The sequence below is a fragment of the Fundulus heteroclitus genome, unplaced genomic scaffold (assembly GCF_011125445.2).
Source record: "Fundulus heteroclitus isolate FHET01 unplaced genomic scaffold, MU-UCD_Fhet_4.1 scaffold_863, whole genome shotgun sequence".
NCBI lineage: Eukaryota > Metazoa > Chordata > Actinopteri > Cyprinodontiformes > Fundulidae > Fundulus > Fundulus heteroclitus.
The window spans coordinates 1-24017 of NW_023397322.1; the positions used below are offsets into that span (position 1 = coordinate 1).

At 40.6% G+C, this 24017-nt stretch overlaps 1 protein-coding gene across 2 annotated transcripts in view; it reads left to right on the plus strand.

Moving 5' to 3' along the window:
• Positions 1–4309: 4309 nt before the first annotated feature.
• Positions 4310–24017, plus strand: part of LOC105921290 (gamma-aminobutyric acid type A receptor subunit beta2a) — a gene marked incomplete at its 5' end in the record, with an annotated part of 35246 nt that continues 15538 nt past the window's right edge. For both annotated transcript variants that reach the window (XM_036134626.1, XM_036134627.1), the window contains 2 exon segments: positions 4310–4530; positions 20687–20769. In XM_036134626.1, the coding sequence (XP_035990519.1) occupies positions 4310–4530; positions 20687–20769 (304 nt within the window).

Genomic DNA, 24017 nt, shown 5'->3' on the forward strand with positions numbered 1-24017 from the left:
TGAATTGAATAGAATTCCAGAGGCCAACAATAACTGTGGAGGAACTGCTGAAGAGGGGGAAGAAGAAAACGGATGAACGAAAGCCAGAAAATGTCCCACATTTAGTTTGTCAAGAACCATATAGGATACATAGAAAATCTGTTCCAGCCATCACTCCGTTCCAATGCCAACCATGTCTGTGGCAACGTCATTCTGTTATTCTGCTCTGTTATCATACAGGGCAGTCCTGAAAGAAAACCTGTCAGAGGCTGAGGATACCTGAGACTGGGGCAGAGGTACAGCTTTCATCAGGTCAATGATCCCAAACAAACAGCCTGAGCTACAATGGTACACTGAAAAATCAAAGCTTAGTCATGTGCACATATGGCCTAGTCAAAGTCCAGACCTAGTTCAGCTGGAGAGTCAGTGGCAAGACATGACATTGTTCACAGATGCTCACCATCTAATCGGATTTAACTGTACCCTCTTTGCGAAGAATAATTTTCAGTCTGCAGATGTACAAAGACCCAAAAGGCTTTTATAAATAAAAAAACAAACTAACTTCAGAAAAATTTTTCCTTTGCAAAACTATTTGTGACTCGGTCTCGCTCTGTCACATAAAATCCCCACACTTTTAAGGTTTTTTTTTTAAAGAAATGTGAAAAAGTTGTGTCCAAGGCTACAATCTGAAAAAAGTCTGTGAAACAACAAAGCAAGCATTGAGGACTGATGTCCATACTAAAACAATCTCCAGTATACTTGAGTTAAATTTTTATGCCGCAATGTTGCAGTTTGTGAGTGAGTTTTACAGCATTTCATCAAAATGGAACAGACGATACTAAAGGCAGGTTTGCACTGCAGGAGTAGCTGCCTCAGCGGGTGATGCATCAAGAGTGTGGCTAACAGCTAACGATCCCAAAGGTGATAGAGATATCCAATCGACAGGGCCGATAATGAGACCGAGAGGAGCGACCGTGAGAGGACGGCTCAGTGGTGCCTCTTCCAAAAAAAAAAAGAAAAGAAGGATGCACCAATTCTTGCTTGACTTTTCATCCTGTAGGAAAAGTCAAGCAAGAATAAACCCTAAAAAATCGACACGGCAGCAGCTCGTGTATTTTTAGATGGCCCTTTTACGCAGTGGCTCAGTTGTGCCCGCTACATGCAATCAAAGATGAGGGTTTAAGAGTGAAAGTGGCACTGGTTTGCAGAGTCACGCCAGCGTGTTTCGGACAGACATAAAATCCCTGGAAACGTAGACGAGAACACAGTAATAAGTGATGATGATGGAGTTAAAGCTCAAGGGCCCTGTTTCACGGACTGTATTTTTAATGTGTTTTCCCACTCGGTGATTGCACTGCAACGGCAGCGTAGCCAAACGGCTCTGACTGCAGTGCTGTGTTTCACTGTGGCTGTGTGGGTGTGAGCCCATTTTAAGGAGGAGGTACAGTTTTAATAACACACCTCAGAGCATGTGTGAAAACAAGCTGCACTGTATGAGCGCTGCTTCTGCAACACCGAGGTTGAATCTGGGGGAAACTCCTGAATCTCCGTGGTTTGGGCTGATTGTGATGTCAAACCAGACAGGACAGGCAAAGACCGTTTGCATTAGTGGGAGAAACGGAAAGTGGGTTCATTCATTCAATCAAACCAAAACCAAAACGGGTGTGCCTCAGACAGCGGTCAGCCTATTCATCAATTCCCCTCTGTGTATGGACTGAGCTTGCAGATCCAGCTTTTAGACACAGTCCACATATTTTTAGTACAGTTGATGTTGGGGCCATTCAAGAGGGTTAATGTTGGTCAAAAAGGACTTCTGATGTATGTTTAGGACCATTGTCCTGTTATCAGGGTGACTTGAGTCAGAGTTAAACAGTGCTTGGGAGCACCATTACCCCTATGCAGTATAATAGACCATTACATGATGCTCCCACCACCATAGTTGATAATTGGTACAGTGTTGTAGTCTTTGATAAAACATGTCTCCAGAAAGGCTTTTGGCTACTCCATAATATCATTTTGAATCTGAGGCATTGAATATTTTAGAAGCACCCAATTCAAACCACAACATGATACAGTACAAATGTTTAATATATACACAAAAACTATCCACAAAAACTTAAAAGTTTTGTAGTTGAAAACCTGGAAGACCTCTTGTCATAAAGCACAATTTCCATTTTTCAAGTTTCCTTGAACTCCCCCTCTGCTACTTTCAATCAGAATGCCATTTTGTTTTCCATGACGAACAGTCAATAGCTGTGGTTTGGAGCAGCAAGTATCTTTCTTTTTTTATTTTTTTTATTTATGTTGGCAATATAAGCAGTTCTTCCCAAATAGAACTTACATTTCTGACATGAGTACCAATTTTTTTAAGCATGACCAAAACATTTTGGCAGCTGCAGATTTTAGTCAAAACCGAAGGAGCTTGTTTTCTTGGTCAGCTGTCTGTTAGTCCGGGCTGATCTCAAGGGACAGTGGTGTTCCAGTTCAGTTTCCAGTTGAGTTTGTTCTTGAACATTGAGTGTTAAAACTGGGATTCAGGTAAAGCTGCAGTGGGTACATTTTGTATAAATGTATTTTTACATATTTGTTAAAACTGTCACTATGTCCTGACTGCAAAATATGAGACAGATGACCTGTAAAAAAAATCAAGCTCCTTTGGCTCCTCTCGATGGTCTTACCACTAGTAGCAGAAATACACCACTCCCGGTCAGAAACAACCAATCAGAGCCAAGAGGATCGTCTGGTACGTGTCCTGTCTGGCAGTGTAGCACTAGTTGCTGTCTTAATGCCAAAGAGAGCCCAACAGACTTTACTTTCACAAGTGGAGCATTACTGCTTTCGCCATAGTATGCCTCTTGATATATATGCAAAAAATAATTTCACGTTCAATGGGGACAAAGACGGAAAGGTAAATGAGAAAGACAGCGAAAAAAGATGAAATGTATTGCTAAAAGGGAGAAAATGTGGAAAAAAATAGAGGAAAAAGACAAGATAACATCATTGGAGTCTGCTTCAACACCTGCACAGAGAGATATAAAAAGAACAGCAAAACCAACCAATAAAGTATTACAGGTACAAATAACCAACGCCTTGATAACGTCACTGAAAAATACGTAGTATTACATACAAGTGTCAGCCAAAGCGAATGATAGGGTTTATCTGTATAGTAGTGATTCTTTAAGTACCTGGATCCAAGCACCTGTAGGTGTGCTTGTGTATGTAAGATTCATCCATAAGACAAATGCTCAATTGTGGTTGTGAGGAGACAAAGACACCCCCGCAGAGCAGTGAGGCAGACATCGGGGAGACCAGAACCCCGATGCCCGGAAGGACCCCCAGAGAAAAGGAGCCCAAGAGGGACCAACACCAGGATAGCTGCCTCCCCCATCCCAGGGAAGAGCAGAGAGGAGCCCCAGGAAACCCCCCCCCAGCAGCCACAGATTGTCTGACTTTGATTGGTTGTCAACCACTCTTGTGTACGTGCTGCTCACACACCTCCGCTGCACAGCGCTGCCGTCATTCAAGCTCAAGATTGCTGGTAGGCTGCAGCTGTGTGGAGAAATGGCGGAGAAACAACCTGCTCTACAGGAAAGCTAATTTGTGGAGTGTCACCTGCTCAGGAAGCAAAGACAGGAGAACATCAGAGCTGCACGGCTGCACATTTTCAAGCTAAGGCCACGGTTTTCTCAAAACTCCCTACTGCAGCTTTAAGTACTGCAGCATGGCATTCAAAGCTGGTTCTTGAACTGGAATAGCCCTAACCTTCAACCCGGGCAAAGATTCACGGACTATGCTGAAAAGTCGAACTCTTGCCAGAACCTTTGAATGAGCGCCAACAATTCTGATATCAAGCAGCTAGAACTGTGCCAGAAATTTGTCTGTGACTTCAAAACAATTACAGTTTGACTGCAAGTTGCCGAGCAACATCGACCCAATTATCATTTTGGATATTTATATATTTAATCCTGTATGTATAATTTTTTAGCATATATGGGGTAGAGCAAATCCACAGCAAAATCCCATTTGTGCACGACAATTCTTGTTCTTAAATTCGTTAAAGCTGTTTCCCAACAGCCTGTTGGATGATTTTAGAAATGAGCTACAACAGCATACAGTTTGCAGACAAGCACAAAATAACATCCTAAAGAAAGTTGATGCAGCTAAGACTGTGGTGAAAGTAATAAATTGTTCAAAACCTGAAATCTATAAAGAGAAATGATAATTATAATAACTATACACATGTATAACCACCAGTATTTATAATCCATACAAGTTTTAAGCCCTAACCTGACTTCGCTAAACCCCCACCTTCCCCCCTTGTGTTCACCAGGACTACACCTTGACCATGTACTTCCAACAAGCGTGGCGGGACAAGCGCCTCTCGTACTCAGAGATCGCCTACAACCTGACGCTGGACAATCGGGTAGCCGACCAGCTGTGGGTCCCCGACACCTACTTCCTCAATGATAAGAAGTCCTTCGTTCATGGCGTCACGGTCAAGAACAGGATGATCCGTCTCCACCCGGATGGGACAGTGCTCTACGGTCTCCGGTGAGTCAGTTAAACCTGCTGCTTTTGAACTGGCCCTGTCATTTAATATATGGTATGGTAGTTTTTTTTTTTAGTTTTAATGGCATCTTTTTTTGTATTTTTTATCACAATTTCTTTGCTAATTGTATTTTTTTAAATTACAGTAAAATACTCCAACTAATAAACTGTCACTATCACAGAGGATATCTTTTTGTACTCAAAAGTCGGTCGAAAATATAACTAGAACCATTTCGAATGCTGGTTTTCTAGCTGTGAAAGCCATAGATCATCAAACAACCTTGTTTTCGGTATCCAACATGGCTGCCGTGCACCTCTAATCATTTCTTGTTTACCAGTGGCACAATCTCTGTTTGTGAACATGTCCTAAAGTTTTCAAATAACTAAAATGTCGTTAGCACTCAACAGTGTGGATCACCCAGTGGTTGTGGTGCTATTCGTATAAACACAAACCAGTAATAAGTAACCAGTAATAACAGTACTATATTTGTCACTAGTGTAATGTTATATATGCTATCAGAGGTTTAAATGCACTTACCGGTCACCTTATTAGCAGAGGCGGAAGGAGTACCTAAATAATGTACTCAAGTAAAAGTACAGTTACTTTGATAACATGTTGCTTAAATACAAGTAAGATTACCAGTGTTAAATGTTACTCAAGTAGAAGTAAAAAATACCTCATTAATTTTTACTTTAAGTAAAAGTTATTTAGTGTTTCTATTTACTTTATAAGCAGAAGAAAGTCCCTTTTATTAACTTCACAACCGAAAAGAGTAGATATTGGTCTTAAACTGTTTCTAATTAAAGAAGCACCTTTATAAATGAAAATGCTACATAAAAACAAAAATGTCAGCATACAACATTATGAATAATTTGGAGGTAACACTGATATTTACATTAATTGTTAAAATATTATTTAACATGTTTACATGGTCTTAGTCTTGAACATAAACCAGATACATTCCCCTTATTAACTCCTGCATTCAGGAATTACTTGTAAACTGGTTAGTGATAATGATGCTATTTTTAGCTTTAGATTACATCCGGTAAATAATAAAAAAATAAAACAGTCTGTTGAGCTAGATGATTGTTCACACTGAGCCTGGTTCTTCTGGAGGTTTTCCTTTCCGTTAAAGGGGAGTTTTCCTCTCCACTGTCGCTTCATACATGCTCAGTATGAGGGATTGCTGCAAAGCCATGGACAATGCAGACGACTGTCCACTGTGGCTCTACGCTTCTTCAGGAGTGAATGCTGCTCGTCAAGACTTGATGCAACCTGCTGGGTTTCCTTAGATAGGATACCTTTTGACCAATCTGGATGATTTGATTGAATTTAACTTTGTAAAGTGCCTTGAAATGAAATGTATCATGAATTGGCGCTATATCAAAAAATTTAATTGAATTGAAAAAAAATAATGAAAGATAATTAAAATAAAGCATGACCACTGTCCTAGAAAAAAATTGCCGTTTTTCACACAACTCCAAAACAGTTTTTACTAACCTCCACATGATTGCGTAGGTTTGATGTTGAGTTTTCAAATGCAGATAACTCAATCGAGTCTTAAAGCTGTTGCCTTTTTTCTGCTTAATATTAACCTGGTCCCTTAAATATGGCCATGGGTTATTTTCTGTCTCTTGGTGGTGTGCCTCCATGTTGGGATCTTATAACTCTGACTTTAACCCTAACCAATGGATCACTGCTGTTGCATCTGGTGTTTTGCTTTTTGACTCAGTGAATAATGTGATTTTAAATGTAACTGAGTAAAATACTTAAATCAACTCATACGCATGTACAAGTAAAAGTTAATCTTTTGTTAACTACTTTAACAAGTACATAGGACACAAGAACTGTTAATCACAGTAACTTAAGTAAATGTAACTAGTTACTTTCCACCCCTGTTTATTAGTTAGACCTTCCTGGTACTGGGTTGGATCAGTGCCATCAATACTGAAGCATCGTGCAGTTTCTCCAGATTTGTCGGCTGCACATCCACGATGTAAATCTACAGTCTACCACATTCTTAAAGATGCTCTATAGGACTGAGATCCAGTGACTGTGGAGGCCACTGTCGTTCTTTGCCATGGAGCTTTATCCTGCTAGAATTAGCATTGAGAAGATGGGTACGGTTGGTCAAAGAGACCTTAAGATGGCGAGCAGCAAAACTCCGGTAGAGATAAGAACATCCCCCACACCATCAGCAGCCTGGACGCTTAACAAAAGAAAGGATGGCTCCATCTGTCCATGTTGTTTCTGTCGAATTCTGACTGCACCATCGAGACACATCAAACCAGGCAACATTTTCCTGTCTGTGATTGTCAATGTCTGAAAAGCACCCAGTTTGGTCTTCCTCTACCGCAGACTAGCTCTATCAAGGTTTGACAAGTTATGCATCCAGAGATGGTATTTTCCACATATTTTGGTTGTAACGAGTGGCTATTTGAGCTGTTGTTGCATCCCTGCTATTCCAAACCAGTCCACCCACTCTCCTCTGATCCCTGATGTCAAGATATTTTCTCTTTTATAGACCATTTGCTGCAAACCTGAGAAAACGGTTGTTTCAGCAGTTTCCGGAATAGTCAGACAAGCTTGTCTGTCACCAACCACCATGTTATCTTCAAAGTCCCCTAAATCCTCTTTTTCCCAAACTCTCATGCTCAGTTTGAACAGAAATAATCTTTGCTATGTCTAGATGCTTACGTGCAAGAAGACTCTGCCATGTATTTGATTCATTGGCTATCTGTGTTAGCAAGGAATCGACCAGGTTTACCTAATAAGGTGGCTGGTGAATGTAGTTTACATCTCCAACTTTTACTGCATTTTACACGTACAGTGGATTTGTTGAGTTCAGTGCTGCTAGGAGATCTCTGACTCTCCAAGTCAGAATTTTGACCTAAAAGTGCTTTCTTAAATATTTCTTATTGGATACCTGGAAGATGTGACTTCAGAGTACAAACGGAACACAAGAAAATGCCCAAAAGAGTTATGAGTTTAACAATGAATATCTCTGTTTAAGGTTAGCTGATGCTCCATAATTGGGGGCCTGCAGTCTGTACAGATTTATACATTTGTATTTTTTTTTTATTCAAAAAGCGCAATGCGCATTAATTAGTATGAACACTCCAGCCGGCTCTTCAGGTAAAAGTACTAGCGTTAGCAATGGATGCTAATTTAAATCTGTAGCCCTTAGTAGGGGACAGATTGATAGTGGGCTATAACATGAGAATAAGACAGTAAATCACATAATTTGTTAAATCAGTTGATGAAATAGCAACACAAGAGAAAATTTGATACAAAGTTGTCAATATACAACAGTCTATATAGGATCAGAGATTTGTTTGGTTAAGAAGCCTGTTTTGCAAATGCAGGGGACCGTCCTGTAAGAGAAAGCCGGCTTGCTGCCTGCTACCTCACGTGGAAAAGCTTTGATTTTATTTGATGACGACATTTTGAGATGTAGGGGCCAGACCATGTGGAACTTCAAACACTACTGCAACATCAAATTATTTCATCCTTCCCCCCCCCCAGCATGAATAATTTTTATTTTCGGTCAAAAAACCTGCAGTGTTGGAATAAGTTCTTTATTATTTTGAGGTTTTGTTTAAATCTAATCTTTCCAAGGATTGTTGTGTAGTCTCGTCTGTTTTTGTCCAACTGATCCGACAGCCGTCCACATGTAAAGGAGACATGGAGCGCGTGCTCATTTGCGCAGCCTCAGTTGTCAAATTCTTTTGTAGACTTTCATATCCCTGATGTTCATCAATTTCAATAATTGATCAGCTGCCATCAATAATAAATAGGGCCAGTGCAAACAGCAGAACTGAATGTGATTGCGCACAGTGGTTCGGCCAGTCCGCCCAATGTCTCTTTATTGGTGCTGGACTCTGATGCCTGTGCGGAGGCTGTAATCCATAATTGATCATTTATAGTCAATAATGTAGCAGTTCAATACAAACACACAGTGCTTATTTGTAGCAAATGCCTGCACAGCCAAACACAACTCCTCCATCAGTGTGCTGCTGTCTTCTCTGATCTGTCACCGGCTCTCTGTGTGCGTGTGTGTCTTAGAAGTTATTGTTGCTAATCCAAGATTGCACCCTTCGCTCGTTCTCTTTTGGACGCCGCTGCTCTTCTCGTGCAAAAACACTGCTTAAAAAATTTAGGCATCTGCACTGCAGCAGATTATTCATTGCTAGATTTGTTTTAGCAACTGAAAAATGCAATTTATAACACTCTCCCTCCGTTATGTAACCCTAGCACATAGTTCTGCATATCTGCCGAAATGTAGCGCAGTCTCCCTGAGTTGTAAATGCTTTGTGAAACAGGAGGACAGCACAGGGATGTGCTTGCTACCTCTGGTCCGTTGTCCTTGTCGGTGCTCCCTCGTTATTTGGTTTGTAGGTTTGGCTCAGGTGCTATTTGATGACTTCAGGTCCAGACATCGTGTCAAACGTCGGAGAGATGGGCCACCTGATAGTAACAGCAGGGCATGTAGTAAATGTGCATTATTTACAGTGCCTTGCAAAACTATAAATACCTCTTAGGGGCATCTCTCCTTCTGCTGCCCCTGAATCCCTGCTATAAACAGGTCTGTGAAAACAGAATTTCTTAAAATTTCCTGGTAGCTGTGTAGCTAAACATAATGCTCAGACGCTGGATAGCTTGCACCTCACTTAACTAGAGTTTAGTACAACAGACACAAAACAGAGACAAAGCTCTCTATTCTTCGCAGCAAGCAGGGATGCCTGCACATACATAACAGCTACATTTATTTAGGTTGCAAATGACAGTTGCCTGTGTGTCCCCCTCTATCAGTGCCGCCCTGAGCATCTGCCCATGTGGCCCGTATTAAACGCTACCCTACCCTTGAACTTTTGCATGTTCGTTGTGTCACAAACATTTCTAGATTTTATGGGACTTTTATGTGGTAGACCAACAGGAAGTAGTAAATAGCTGTGAAGTGGAAGGAAAACGATGCACATGTTTTTAAAGTCTTTTACGTATCAGAATCTGTAACCTGGTATTTTAATCCAGTCGTAATTTGACTAATTAATTTGGCAGGAACTTTCTTAAGATTTCCCCCAGATCGTAAAGCTACTACCTAGAGATGCATTGCTATGCAACATTTGCATACATATAAAGAAATACAGCTAGATATTTAAAATCTGAATTTTCACCGCAGGGTCTTACAAACATGGATAGCTTTTTAAAAGGTGCGCAGACGGAAAACGTTCCTTTGTGACAAACAAAATGTGGACATCTTTTCATTATGGGTGGATATTTTTTTGTGATTAAACAATGATTTTGAACAACACACCAAACCAAATGGGAAGCCTGACTGTAGCATGTTTCATTTGTGATGAAAAAAAAGGGAATTTAATTTGTTTTACAGCAAAGTTTTTGATATTGCATTTAAAGAGAGCGAGCTCTGATAAAGCAAGCCACAACGTCAATGTGATCTCATTGTAGTTATTCCAGGTTCAGCTTGCCAACTGCGCAATTTTATCAAGGGAAATCACGCAGCGTAAAATGATGACTATACTGAGCTGCACAGCATGTAGGTGCACATACTTACTGATGTATGTACCCCTGTTGCAGTTATGGGAAGTTGATTTTCTTTATTAAATCTGTATTTGCAAAGCTCACACATTTTACAGAAGTGCAACATTGCATTCTAGCAAAGCACTCCCAATAAAGCAGATGTTCTTCTCAGAACATTTTAGCTGTTTGTTGGCACCCATTATAGTTTTAATAAATCAGGTAATGAGTGAACAAAGCAAAGGTTCCTCATTTCCTCTCCCTGCAGGGTTATACACTACAGGCACTTTGTGCATAACTAATTAAGCCTCCATAAAAGCACTTATAGACATGTAATGTTATTAAAAGGTATATATTACAGCTGGTGTAATATCCATTCTCCCTCATTTGTAAATCTCCTAGTAAAGATATCATGCTGTGAATGCTTACTAAATCCCCGCATAATAAGAGTCAAAAGTATTGTTATTGCCCCGAAAGGTGAGTGTTGATTTGTGCGGAAGCAACTGAACACATTTTTACACTCCACCTGGGGAACACAAGTAGATTAGACCGCTGTTAGTTAGCGGGAGGCAATGGATATTGGATGTGTGCGTGCAGGATCTACGCATGTCTGCGGGTGGGCGTTTGCGAGTGGGCGAAGGTTATTTTTGGGGAGCGCGTGGAGGAGGGAGGGCGAAGGTGTTGTTTACTTCATATTCTCTGGATATATAGTGCATCCCAATCCTGCCAAATCCGGGTCTTCAATTACCGGGAGGAGCAGAAAATTACAACCGGGCTCCCGACTGTCACTTCAGAGCTCGGTTCGAGTCTCGGGGAGAGGCAGTCTGATCTAATTACCCAGACCCTGAAAAGGCTAAGCCAATAACACAGATACCACCCAGGCGGCGAGGAGGAACGCTCACGCTCACGTGCACGCATAACAGCGAAAAACACAAACTCCTCTTAGCGTTTTTACTCAATGCCAGAAGGGAGAGGGAAGAAAAAAAAAAAACGCAGACGCACGAGGCTTCAGATTTACACAGACAAGAGTGATGAGTGGAAAGAGAGAGAGCGAGAGAGAGATGAAGGTCAGACTTCATTCAAGATGGAGAAATGTATTAGGATTCTCCTTCTTCTCTGCCCTCCTCTCTGTGAATATTATTCCTCCTTTTGTGAGAGGACGTATTGTCGCAGGTTTGCACTCTGCAGCTTGATAGATCCCATCCCAGAGCTGCCTTCTTTCTTTCGATGTCACCCCAATATTGACTTTCTTTCAAAGTTATCCGTCTCTCTTTTAATTTACCTACGTGGATGAACAAAAAAAAACAAACAACAACACTTTTATTTCTAAATATTGCCAAAGACACATAAGAAGGGAAGCATTCCCCAGCATACATTTCTTCAGCTTCAACATGGGCTCCTGATCCAAAATGGAGGAAGCCTCTCTGTCCCATCCTCTCCACACATAGAATTTTTTATTCCACTTCCTTGGTTGCAAAAGGTCAGTCAAGTTAAGGCTGCACGGGTTCGCACCCTGTAAAATGTGCTCCCTGGAAATGAGATTCTGTCTGGGAATTTGCGGTGGTTGTGTTGTGTCCGTAAACAAGGTCATTTGGAATAAAGGTGCACAGGCTGCCTTAGGCGGGGTCCACACACACACACACACACACACACACACACACACACACACACACACGCATGCACACTGAGAAAGAGAGCTTTGACTGAACCGTCAGAGGACATGCACAAAGAAAAAAAATAAAACAGCCATTTTTAGAACTCGGTGTCCTATGAGGTCCGACGCAGAGCAAATGTAGCGTGTTTGAACTGCGTGATCCGTGAGAACAAGGCCTCTCCTCTCCGCCGGCAGGTCGGGATGAGAGGGAGAGGCACCGGCCCTGATGTTGACGAAGAGCAAACGAGCCTGCGCTTCATGATCATCCTAGACTTTTTTTTTTGCTGCAGTGGAGATGACAAACAGGAGGAGGAGGAGGAGTACAGGCGAAGGCAAGGCAGGGAGGGAATCCTGCAGAGAAACCCTCTCCTGCTTCTCCTCCTCGCTCGTTATCGGCGTTTCGTTATTTGTTAGCATGTGTTTGGACGTACTGGCGCGGCCATTAGTGGCGAAAGTAGCCTCAGAAGAAAAGGCTTCGAGACCAGCGCTGATGATGTAGGTGGGCTATAAATAGGCCGTTATTTTTACCCCTGCCACTTTGGCCTCATTTCTGTTCCTCCCCGGTATTTTCGCTGTGAAGATTTCAGCAGTGGTGGTGATGGGGAGCACGGCGAATGATCAGTGCCCACCTGGTTTGCATCACGGTAACTTCGAGCCCATACGAGGGGATAAACTAGGACAGAAACGAGAGTCCTGTATTAATCCCCCAGTGCACCATATAGCCCTGCTAACTGGTTCTTATGTAAGAGCGCAGAGAGCAGGAAAAAAAAAAAAAGGAGGAATGACAGACAACCCGAGAGTGTGAGAGAAAGGCTGCAAGTCTCGACGTCTCAAAGAATAAAATGCCAAACTCACAAGGCTTGGCCCTTTGGAGACGTACCTTTTTAAATATTAAGATAGCTGCAATAAGCTGGTTGCATAAGTGTGCACACCCCTACTCTAAAGCTTTGTTGAGGCACCCTTTGATTTAATTTCATTGTCATCCGTGTTACCTAATTGGGTACACACCAAACATCAAGAACAATGTATTTACCTGAAATATAGTTAATCCGTCCGACAAGAATCTTAGCTTATTTGCATCTTTTAGTTAAAAAACACAATTCACAGACAGGTTACAATGTATCTGAGTTGTGCAAGGGTATCTATCAGATACATCCAATTTTTATCACTTTGTACTAATGTTACGTCCACCAGGCTCGTTTGGTGGGATAACATTAAAGGAGACCACACAAGGATTTTCCGGTTAGATAAAAAATTTTTTTGTTAAATTATACTAAAGAAATAAAACCTGAAGAGGGAACACCTGAAATAAGAAACCAAAATGGATTAATGCAAAACCCATAACTAACCAGAAATAAGCAAATGCAAAACAAACCTAACAAAAACCCAACCATAAGATAAGCTACAAACCAAACCAAATGGGGTTCTGAGGAGGGAGAGCAGGAAGAGAGCCTCCCCTCTGCTGCATGCATAGCAGCTTTAAAGCAGCAGAGCACTAATCAGGGAAATGCATACCACCTGCAGAAGGCCTGTCTCTCGAACCCTACAAGGAAAATAAGGCAGAGACCCACTGCAGCCATAACAACCAATGTTTTCTCTATGAAAGTTGGTCGGGGAGGCTGCGAAGAGATGACTTGCCAACAAACACTGGCTGCATTCTACATATGAAAACAATCCCCCCTCTCCAATATTCTTTGTATTAAAAGAATAGGTATTTTTCTTCCAAAGAAAACATTCATGCTTGGCTAAACTCTCCTAAACCCCCATGGGACTATGTGTTTGGTTCTGAGGGAACCAAAACCCCGACACAAGTTTGACACAAAAGCCAAAATGAAAATCACCAAACGAGCACAATGCCTACAGTGAAGGCGTGCGTCCAAGCATGCATCCAAATCAACAAAAGAGGGACTTCATTTGAACACTAAGCGGTCTAACTTCAACTTCAACCGGAGCACAATGCAGACTCCACTGCATGCGTCTCCACCCCGGGGTGAGGACTGAGCTCCACTTGGCCTTTGCTCAGTGCAGTTCAAATCGGTTGATGCGTTGGACAGGCAGTACTAACCAGAGAGGTTTTCTGCCTTAAAGATAAGAAGATAAGATGGCTTGGGGAAACAAGATTAATTAGATCAATAAAATAATTGTTCATAGCCTATGTTTCATGTTTTGCACATAAAATTGTGGTGACTTTTGTAAACTGGCCACTCAAAATGTCTTACTGGGTTTACACAGTCACACATAGTAAACCAATTACACAAATTTGGAAGTCATATACCGATCATTTCAAAATGCTTTAATGGCAGGAACTGCAAATATATAAGAAGAATTTGAGCTTTTCCTCTTCTCTTCTATATATGTAACATATTCCCAGGTAAAAACATAAGGGTCAATGTAGAGTTAAGAGGTTTTTCCAAAGACAAACCACAAGAAGAAACTTGTAGTTTTGACTTAAATGTTTTACATCTGAAAGTTTCTGCATATAAAACTTTACAAAGACAACACAGTTCTTTTGGAAATAAATATGTCTTATTTTGTTGTTATTCATACTTTGTTGTGCAGACTTGGCTGATTCAAGATGTATTGGTAGATAACCAGAGGAGCAGTATTATAATCCCTCAGCTACCTTTTACAGAACAGCCTAAATGTGATTCTGACATTACAAAGTCAGTTTTAAACTACCTTTGAAGTAAACACAATCTCCCCTAATGGAAAGCTTTTGTTGTAATAGGCCTTTTATAAAATAAGAAGGGTCCCTTGAATATTCAATATATTGTTGCAATTTCTTAAGTAAGCCAAACAACATTAAAGAAAAATGCATAATCTTAGAAGGTTTTCCAATCACTTTCTCTGGGAATGGATATCTTGCCAAAGAAAATCACTAGTTACATTACTCAATATTTTATCTATATTCCATGTAACTAAGATATTTTTACTTTGATTTTCTTTTACCTTTTGTCACTCAAAGAAAATATTTATTTCCAAGTGCTTAAAAGTGTATTTTCTGGAGATGTCTGTATATTAAAAAGATATAAATATTACAAGTTGGGCGATTTTGGTGAAATTACTTTTAACGAAGACAACATCGCTACATTTTATGATATATATAACCAATAAATACCTTGTTGGGCCGTTTTGGACCAGTGTTAAAACAGGTGCTCCCTATATGAAAGCTGCATGATGTATGGGTATTAAGATTGGGATGGGGCAATGTTAGTCATTTTATAATATATCGATATTGGTTAGATAATTAAAACTTTGCAGATATTAAAGACCAATTTTTATTTCCATCTCGTTGCCGTTAGTGTATGTGTTTCGGGAGGGAAGGGGATTAATTTTGGCATGAAACTTTCATATCAGTCCATCCCTAATGGAGGCTGTAGTCGGCGTCGCAGCTCTTATGTGTTCGATTCCCGAACCCAGGCCATTCACTCCATGTCCCACCGTCCCGTCTCTATACCCTGCTTCCTGTCATACTACTGATGGATAAAGGCGACTAGTGACACTAAATCTTTAAAGATAAATTAACAAATCCTCTCTTAAGATCATTTTCGAAAATATTCACATATTGATTGATCCGTTTTTCTTACCCACCATTTCTGCTGTCATACACGACGCACGGAACCGATGAAGAGGCCATCTTTTGAGATGGCGAACCTGTTATAACGATGCTCAGTTCAGTTCATCAGCATGGAATGAAAACCGCTCCTCCAGGCTGGAGGTATTACTGCTGGTTGAGCGATGCTATCATGTTTTATATCCATCTGTTTGTGGGTGACGTTGTGTGTTCAAGTGTGTTGGTTTGCCTTACGAGTCTTAGTGGGCTGCGCTATATTTAGCTCCTGTAGTTAAACTGTGTGTCCGGTCTTTCAGACATCCTCCGGGGCTTGGCACGGCCAGATGCCAGCCCATCTCAGCTCTGGCCATCTTGTCATGTGTTGCAGGAAGTCCGTCGCTCCGAGCAAACCTGTCGTATGTGGCGGCTCTTAAGTATGGAGCTGCATGACCACAGGGTGAACCCTGCTTAGTTTTATTTTTTCATGAGTTATAGTAAAGCCCATATGGTTACCTATTTTAAAACTATATGCATCTTTTATAGTGTATTTACTTTAACAAGAGACCCTAAAGGCTGGAATAAAAGGGAGATTTTAGCTTCTAGTCAATTGTAAAAGATAAACTTTGGTTATGGACTCAAAAATCTAACAGTTATAGACATTTTAACTGGTATCTTTGCAGTGATTTATGAATGCTTATTCAAAGTCAGCTTTTTGTGAGATAATGTTTGGCCATCTATTTTTTATTATTGTTTTGCAAATACAGTGATTCTCTTAAAAAAAAATTAAGATGTGCAAATTGTGACTGATCCTGCATGAACAACTGCCATACTCAAAGCCTGTTTGAAGACTGAATTACTCTATGTATGTATTAAGGAAAACCACACAACTATGAAATATGATTTCTCAAAAAAATATTTAATTCAGCTGCAGAAACGATTCCCAAAATAGTTAAGACTGTGTGTTTAAAAATAAAAAAACTCTACACAAGAAAAACTAAATTAGTCACAAGTGAGCAACGACTCATACATGAAGAAAAGACTCTAAAATCTGCTGATGATCTGTATAATATGGCTTATTATTTGTGCTATAGAGACAGGGTAGATACCACAGGATTAGCCTGCTTCTCTGTCCAATGAAAGCAAGGATTCAGGAAAAATGCTTAAAATCTTTGCTGCATTTCATGGTGCTATGGTTTTTAGCAGTCATCTTGCAAGTAGAGGGTTCCATCATATCCTGGTTAGAAATGGGGGTTAGTAATCATTTCACCCCTTTACTAGTTGGTACTTTAGATTTTTTGGTTGTTTTGCGATCGCCATTTTTGATTAAGTAAAGGAGCTATCCGCTTCCAGAGACTCCAAGGTCAGTTTGCCTCTTTTTCAATTTCTACCCCCATTCCTTGCCTTTGCGTCTTCTTACTCCCAAACAAACAATTTCCTACCGATTAACTTCAACCGTATTCATTCCTTTTTTTGTAATTAAGCATTTTAATGAATAAGATAGAGAAACATTCATGGAAATTATTAAATCTCAAGTGTAATTTGATTAAGCTGTACAATTGAAAGCAGAAATTCACATGCACTGTTTTAAAAGAGACAAAACCAGCCATAATAATTAGACAAACTTTTTGAATTCAGAAGATGCTCACACTTCCTCCCTAGTTGGTAGAATCCTACCATAAGCTTTACACAATAGTTTCCTGGAATTGTGGCCTATTCTCCCTGACAAAACTTATATAACTTATGGAGGTTATTAGGTTGCCTTGCCCACATTATTTAAAGTAATTTTCTACATCTTGCTCAGAGTCTTCTGCAAGAAAATGTGTTATTTTTGGTTTGATCAGTGCTCATATTGTTTCATATATTGTAAGAAACAACTGGTTTGCGAATCACATTCAGTTGAAATGGGGTGTAAGATAATCAGAAATAATAATAAAAAAAAAAAAATACAGTTAGATTCAATTGCAAGTCTGATTTGAGCACTTCATCCTTTATCATCCAAATTACCTAATTAATAAGACTAATTAAACAATCTGCAAATTCTAAGTAACTGTGTACAAAATGGTTTTATTTATAGACGTGAAAGGAAGGTTGAATGGCAGTGCAGGGACACAAAATGGGGAAACAAACATATAAATCGGCTAACTGAATCAAATCCTTGCTGCCATTCTGAAAAGGAGTAAAATGGTTATGAAAATGGATGTAGGAATTGTATTAAAACTTTGTTTAGTTTTCTGAGGATTGTGTAACACCACGTCTGAACTAAGATTAAGTTGTTAAAGTTGTTAACATTTTATATTTAATTTTAAACCTAACGCCTCTCTTACAGCTAACAGACAAGCCAACTATTGACCACATCATAGCAAGCGATGACATCAGCAACCTGACTCCTGGCACATTTGTTCACGTATTTCTCATATCCTGGTTCGTGACAGAGTCCCTGTTGGCTCTCTTTCTCAATGACAACTTTCTGACAACTAAGCACCAAAATCAAAGTCGTTAGTGTAACAATTAAGTACACCTGTGCAAAGTTAAATTTGGGAAGAAAATGTCTGATGTGAGTCGGCCAGTGAGTCGTAACTGCCTGTGCCGTTCATTTCCCTGAATAATAAATGTCCAGTACATAAAGTTTTGATCACAGAAGGCTAAGTACCTGTGCTGAAACAGCTGGTATTGTCTCATGCTCTGGTGGGCTTCTTCACACTGAGCTTTTTCCACTCTCCATGCACAAATAGCATTCATGCTACTGCTTGCTGCAGAAAAAGGAGCAGCTTAGCAGGACAAATAAAATCTTACAGCAATTGGCCCAGCGGGTGGGAAAAAAGGATTTTGTAATGCCTGTAACATTTCTATCTAATGTAAGCATAGCCAACCATTTAATCATTTTTTCCAGTGGCTAATTTTTTTGCTGAAGCAAAAAAAAAAAAAAAAAGATTTTGAATATGCTAAAGAGCAAATCAAAAGTTAGATTAGACCTCTGAGTTCATTTGACCATCAAGTGTAAAACAAGGAACTCCTTCCACACCCAATTTCATGAGGTTTGTCCTGCTAGTGCTAATTCCAGAAGATGTTGTGCTGTCCATCTCCCGATATGAAGAAAGCAACCCAGGAAAGGATGATTAAACCTGCCAGTCATCTGCATAAAAATAAGAGGAAATGTCATGTTTCTAAAAAATGTCAAACATCAGCAGGTATTAGTGTGTTAGTTATAATATGCTATTTTAATGCTCATAAATCAATCAGTCTTATATTTATGAGAAATTTGTCTGTAGGGGAGAATTAAACTCTCTGATGGTCGCATGTTGGGTCGGCCTTTCTGGTACAGCACTTGACTGGTTTAAATCCTGCTTAAAGGACAGGGACTTTATTATGTCAACAGGTAACTTTACATCAGAGACCACAAAAAAAAATCACATGCAGGGATCCCCAAGGGCATCTTGGGTCCCCTCCTATTCAATATCTACATGCTCCCTTTAGCTCAGACCATAAAGAAACAGCAACATAAGTTTCCAAAACTATGCAGACAACACACACGTCTGCTAGCCTGGCCAGTCAGACTGAATTACATCGTATACACTCCGTATCAGTCTGGAAAAGAGATGGTAGAGTCCTATTTCAAAGGCTGGACTGACAGGCTCGGCGTCAACAGATTAGAACCAATCAGAAAAATACGGATGTGACGCAAAAAACTCCAAGCAACACGCTCTATTTTTCTAATTTGTTGTCTGCGAAACATGTCATGTCATCGAAACAAACTCTTCAGTGAACGGTTTTTGCCACTTTTAACTAAAAAATCTGAGGATACATGTTGTACTCACAAGTACTTTCTTAATTTTCCAAGACATCAAGCAACAAAAATCCCAGTATGTATCTTGACTGTTATGAATAAATGAAAAGCACTGCTGCATTAAGGGTAATTCTGGCTCTGAGAGTGACGCATCGTAAAGTCCCGCCTATGATTAGTCTGGTCTGTTTTTGCCTGGAGAGCATGAAGCCTTACCAGACTGAATTACGCCCTAAGCTCTACATCACCATTTCACCAGCTGACTATGAACCCATTCAAGCACTGAGTAAATGCTTGGAAGAAATCAGTGAATTATATTCTGCAATTGATTAAAAACAAAACTGATATAATCATTTTTGGACCAACGGAGGAGTGATCAAGAGCTGGCACACAGCTTCAGTTGCTTCAGCTAGTGTTAAACAATAGACCTGTTCTCTGTCTCCCCAGGTTCTTTTATTTGATAATGTGGTGTTTCTATTGTAGACTTCTGTAGTAATAAAAATACTCTTCAAACCGTAACTATATTTTACCATATTGATTCTAAAAGGCAGAGAAATGTTTACAGTTTCAGTACTGGGTTCTCATAGCAAGACAACACAAGCGGTTCCTGAGAACCCCGTTTGTTCTTTCACACAGACATTAAATAGGAAACATTGTGTCCACCCATTCAGGGGGCGTGTAACCATATATCAGTGTTCTGTTCATCACATTGGTGAAGAAGATTATACTGTAATGCAGATGTCTCCTTGCTGACACATTTTCCCATAGACAGTCATTCTGTCCAATCCAAGCATGTCTGTTTATCTGTAATTTCCATGGTAACCACCTTTGCAGTCCAGTCTCTGTAAATTCATAATCTCCAACACTAGTAACCACTAATCAGGCCCGAAATCTGGAAGTAATGACGGATTCAGACCTAAACCTCCGAAAGCATTTAAAGACAATTACAAAGTTGGCCTTCTATCACCTGAATGACATTTCCAGGATTAAAAATGAATTTCTCAGCAGGATCTGGAAAAAACTAATCCATGCATTTATCTTTAGTAGAGTTGATTACTGCAACGGTGTTTTCACAGGTCTGCCTAAAAAGTGGATCAGACAGCTGCAGCTGATCCAGAACGCTGCTGCACGCATCCTCACTAAGACTAAGAAAGTAGAGCACATCACCCCAGTTCTAAAGTCCTTACACTGGCTCCCTGTATCTCAGAGAATAGACTTTAAAATACTTCTATTAGCCTATAAATCACTACATGGCTTAGGACCAAAATACTGCATTTTAGTTTATTAAATATGACTGTGCAAATCTGTTATTTTGAAGAAGGATGGAAGATAAAAGAAACATGAGGACATATGAAAACATGGATTGTAGTTTGAGTCATCATTTTTTTTGTATCTGAAAAGATGTCAATGAGAAATATTTTGTGCAAATGTTGCTGCCTGTCTTAAAGGCTCTTCCCTAAAAAAAAAATACATAATTAATGACATTTCCATCTGAATCCTGAGAACTGTCTTCTCTGTCGCACAGCCGGGTATGAGGCGTAGTTGTCTTTGCTTTGTGGTGAAGGTAGAATGAAACGAACTTCCTGGATCAGCTCCCTTGTTGAATAATGTTTTATTTCCCCTCATTGTCCACAGCATCACTACAACTGCTGCCTGCATGATGGACCTGCGCCGCTACCCTCTAGATGAGCAAAACTGCACTCTGGAGATAGAAAGCTGTGAGTACTGCTCTCCCTGACAACCAGCTCTCACACCCACATGCAGATGGAGAATTAAACAGATCCTGCACACACACACACACACACAGCTTCCCTGCAGGACCGAGGTAGAATGGTATGTTGATAAAACGTTATGTTAAATGCTGAGGAAGGCTGATGAGATAGCCGCAGATATGCATCAAGCAGAAGAACATCACTAATGGCTCAGTGACTGATAACATCCAGCCTAATTAATTCATATTCAGCTGCAGTGGCTTCCCAAGGTGCAGAGGAGCCTGATTAGGTCCGGTGTTTCAGGGATGTGCTGATAGTCGATGTTATGTGCAGCTTTCTCCCCAAACTGCCTCTCCGTGTTTGCACAGCACAAAGAGCTCATTTCACATGGAGTTTGTAATTGTGCGCGTTCCTGCGCTGTCGAGTGGAGGGAGAGTGGGGAAGAACACGAGATAGAAAGACGAGGTCCTCTGCGTGTTTTATCCGGGTCCCCGGAGAGAAGGATTATGGTTTCTGGGATGTGGTCTACAGGGCTCAGTCTTTCCGGGTTTGATCACACTGTAGCCAGCAGCACCAGGGAGCACAAAAAAAAAAAAAAACCGGCACGGGTCAGAACCGCCCCTCTCTGCTCCTCTCCCATTATGTTTGCCGTCTCTCTCGTCGCTCCCCCTTTTCCGTTTCTCATCTCTTTTCTTTGCAAAGACTCATCCTCTTCTCTTTTTTTCTCCTCGCAGCCTTTTTATCTCTCTCCACATCACTCATATGCTGTCCCCCCCCCCCTCTCCTCCTCTTTCCGGCAGTCCTACAAAACACACACGCTCATATGCATGCACACGAACACTCGCAGCTCTAGTTTTGATCACCAGGCAGGATCTGCTCTCATATGGATTAACTGGCAACGGTTTTAACGCTGGAATCTCTTCATGCCAGAGCATGCTATTTTATTCAGACTAATGAGCCCAGAGAACTCTCACTTCCCTTGATAAACTTGATGCATTTTTAACAGATAGTCTTAAAGAAAAACTACAGATCCTCCAATACATCTGCAGCTCACTGCTGCAGCTCAGGCCACTGGTCTTGCATGCTGAGCTCAAGCTGTAATTCATCTCCTACATTTTATTACTAAGCATCTCTTTTGCACATGCAAATACATTTCGGTCATAGTGGTCTCTTTCCATGTGTTGAGGGACTATACGGTGCTTTTCATAAGTTTTCACACCCCTAGTGCTTTTTTTAATATGTTTCACAACTTCAAAAAGTATATTTTATATTGATTTTTAATTTGCACCTATAATTATTCAAACCCCAAATCAGATCAGGTGTTTTGATAAATTTCAATATTGTTCAGCTGTTTGCGCCTAAACATGTTGCATAAGGATGGTTTAACACTAATACCATGAGGATTTTTATCCAAATTCAAGAATAAACCCTAGTTTAAATGATTACTGTGGACTCAAAATTATTCAGACCCCTCAGATCTTTATAAGAGCAAGCACTTGTCCTGGTACAAGCAATCCATGGCTTCAATGGTGGCATGAGGTTTGCTTCCGATAAAAAAACCTCAGATTCCTCAATTGTTCCCCGTAACGGTATATTGCAAGTTAAAAATCTGGCTAAATGAGACAAATGTCCAGAGAGTTCAGAGAAGATAGAATTTATTTCTTGAAAAAGGAAAATGATACAAAAAGGAAAGCAAAATGGCCAAATAATCCTGAGCCTACAGTACGCAGCAAGGTTCACAAGTTTAATGGTGGAGGACCCACTTCTAAACCACCTGGATGTGGCAGAAAGAGGACGTAAACAGCGGCTATCACCAGATTCCCGAGGAAACAGGGGGTCAAACACCTTCCTCTGACTGGAAAAGTCCTGCAGCAAAACTGTGTGGCAGCTGCAACCGAGGAAAAGTTAAACATTTTCTGGTTTATGCATCAGGGGAATGTCTGGAGGAGGAAGAAGGAAGCAGATGCTGCCGCAGGGTTACTCTGGAGGAGCTGCAGAGGTCTACTGCTCATCTTATCCCCATGCGGAAACATGGTGGGGACAGCACCATGGGGGATTCCTTTCTTCAGAAGGGACTGGGAAGCTGGATTATTAACCGATCTTCATTGATGCTCCGCTCCCAGTCTTACTAGTCAAAAATGTCCTTCTCTAGATGTCCAAAGCTGGTAGAAACATACCCTTAAAGACTTGCAGTTGTAATTGCAGTGCAACATGTTCCAGGGGAGCAAATTCTTTTTAGGTTTCTATTTTTGAAAAATTTTAAAGACTCTTTCCCTTTGACTTTAGAATAATGCACCATTTAGTTTTTGTCTGTGGCTTAAATTCACCAAAGTAGCTTGGTGAATTTGCATGGCTTGCATGAGTCAGGAGAGGCAGTTTTGCACCGCAAAATGAATCCAGTCCTTCGTTCATGTCGTTAATGGCCTACCCTCTATAAAGTAAAGTGACAAGCAAATTATAAAAAGTGAAAAGACCAAAACCTACTGAAATGTAAAAAGTGCAAAGAGAGGCTCCTCTGACAACTAAAAACAAACCATACCAGTTAGCCACACCGTTTGCACTGGTTAATGCATTCCTGAATTACCCTGAACACACACACACACACACACACACACACACACACACACACACACAAACACACACACATGCACACACACCCACACACACACACACACACACACACACACGGTAGCTTATTTTGATGGGATTCTACATACGCTGCCCTGCTGCTGTGAAATATTCACCAGAGCGCCAAATATGCTTTGCAGCTGGAAACCTCAACAGATGCATAATTTACTCCTGTTTGAGTAATACTGCCCACGAGCTACAGGACCCAGCTGTTTGGAAGAATAATTTAGCTCCCTTTGAATAACAGAAACTGTATATTTGTGCCTCGATGCGTTGACCAACAACTGTGATGCAAAATCAGACTAACATGAGAGGCAGACATCCTTTTATTTCCCAGCGCTTTGTCACGTTCTTGCAGGTAACGGGCAGGTATAAATAATAAAATGAATGTCTGAAGCTCTGTGCATGCAAGTTCCTGCAGATGAAAGTCGTTGCTGATATTATTAGCAGCACCTGAGCTTGTGCTGCTGTGACAAATCAAAATGTCTGTTGTAATAAAAAAGGCCTGTTGCTGAAGCGGGCTGCCGGCCAAAACAACAGCAACGACCCGACATCAGTAACTTCACCTTGAATGTCAGCGCCTTTGCAAAAAAAAAAAAAAAAAAGTGTTAATATTTAAAAATCAT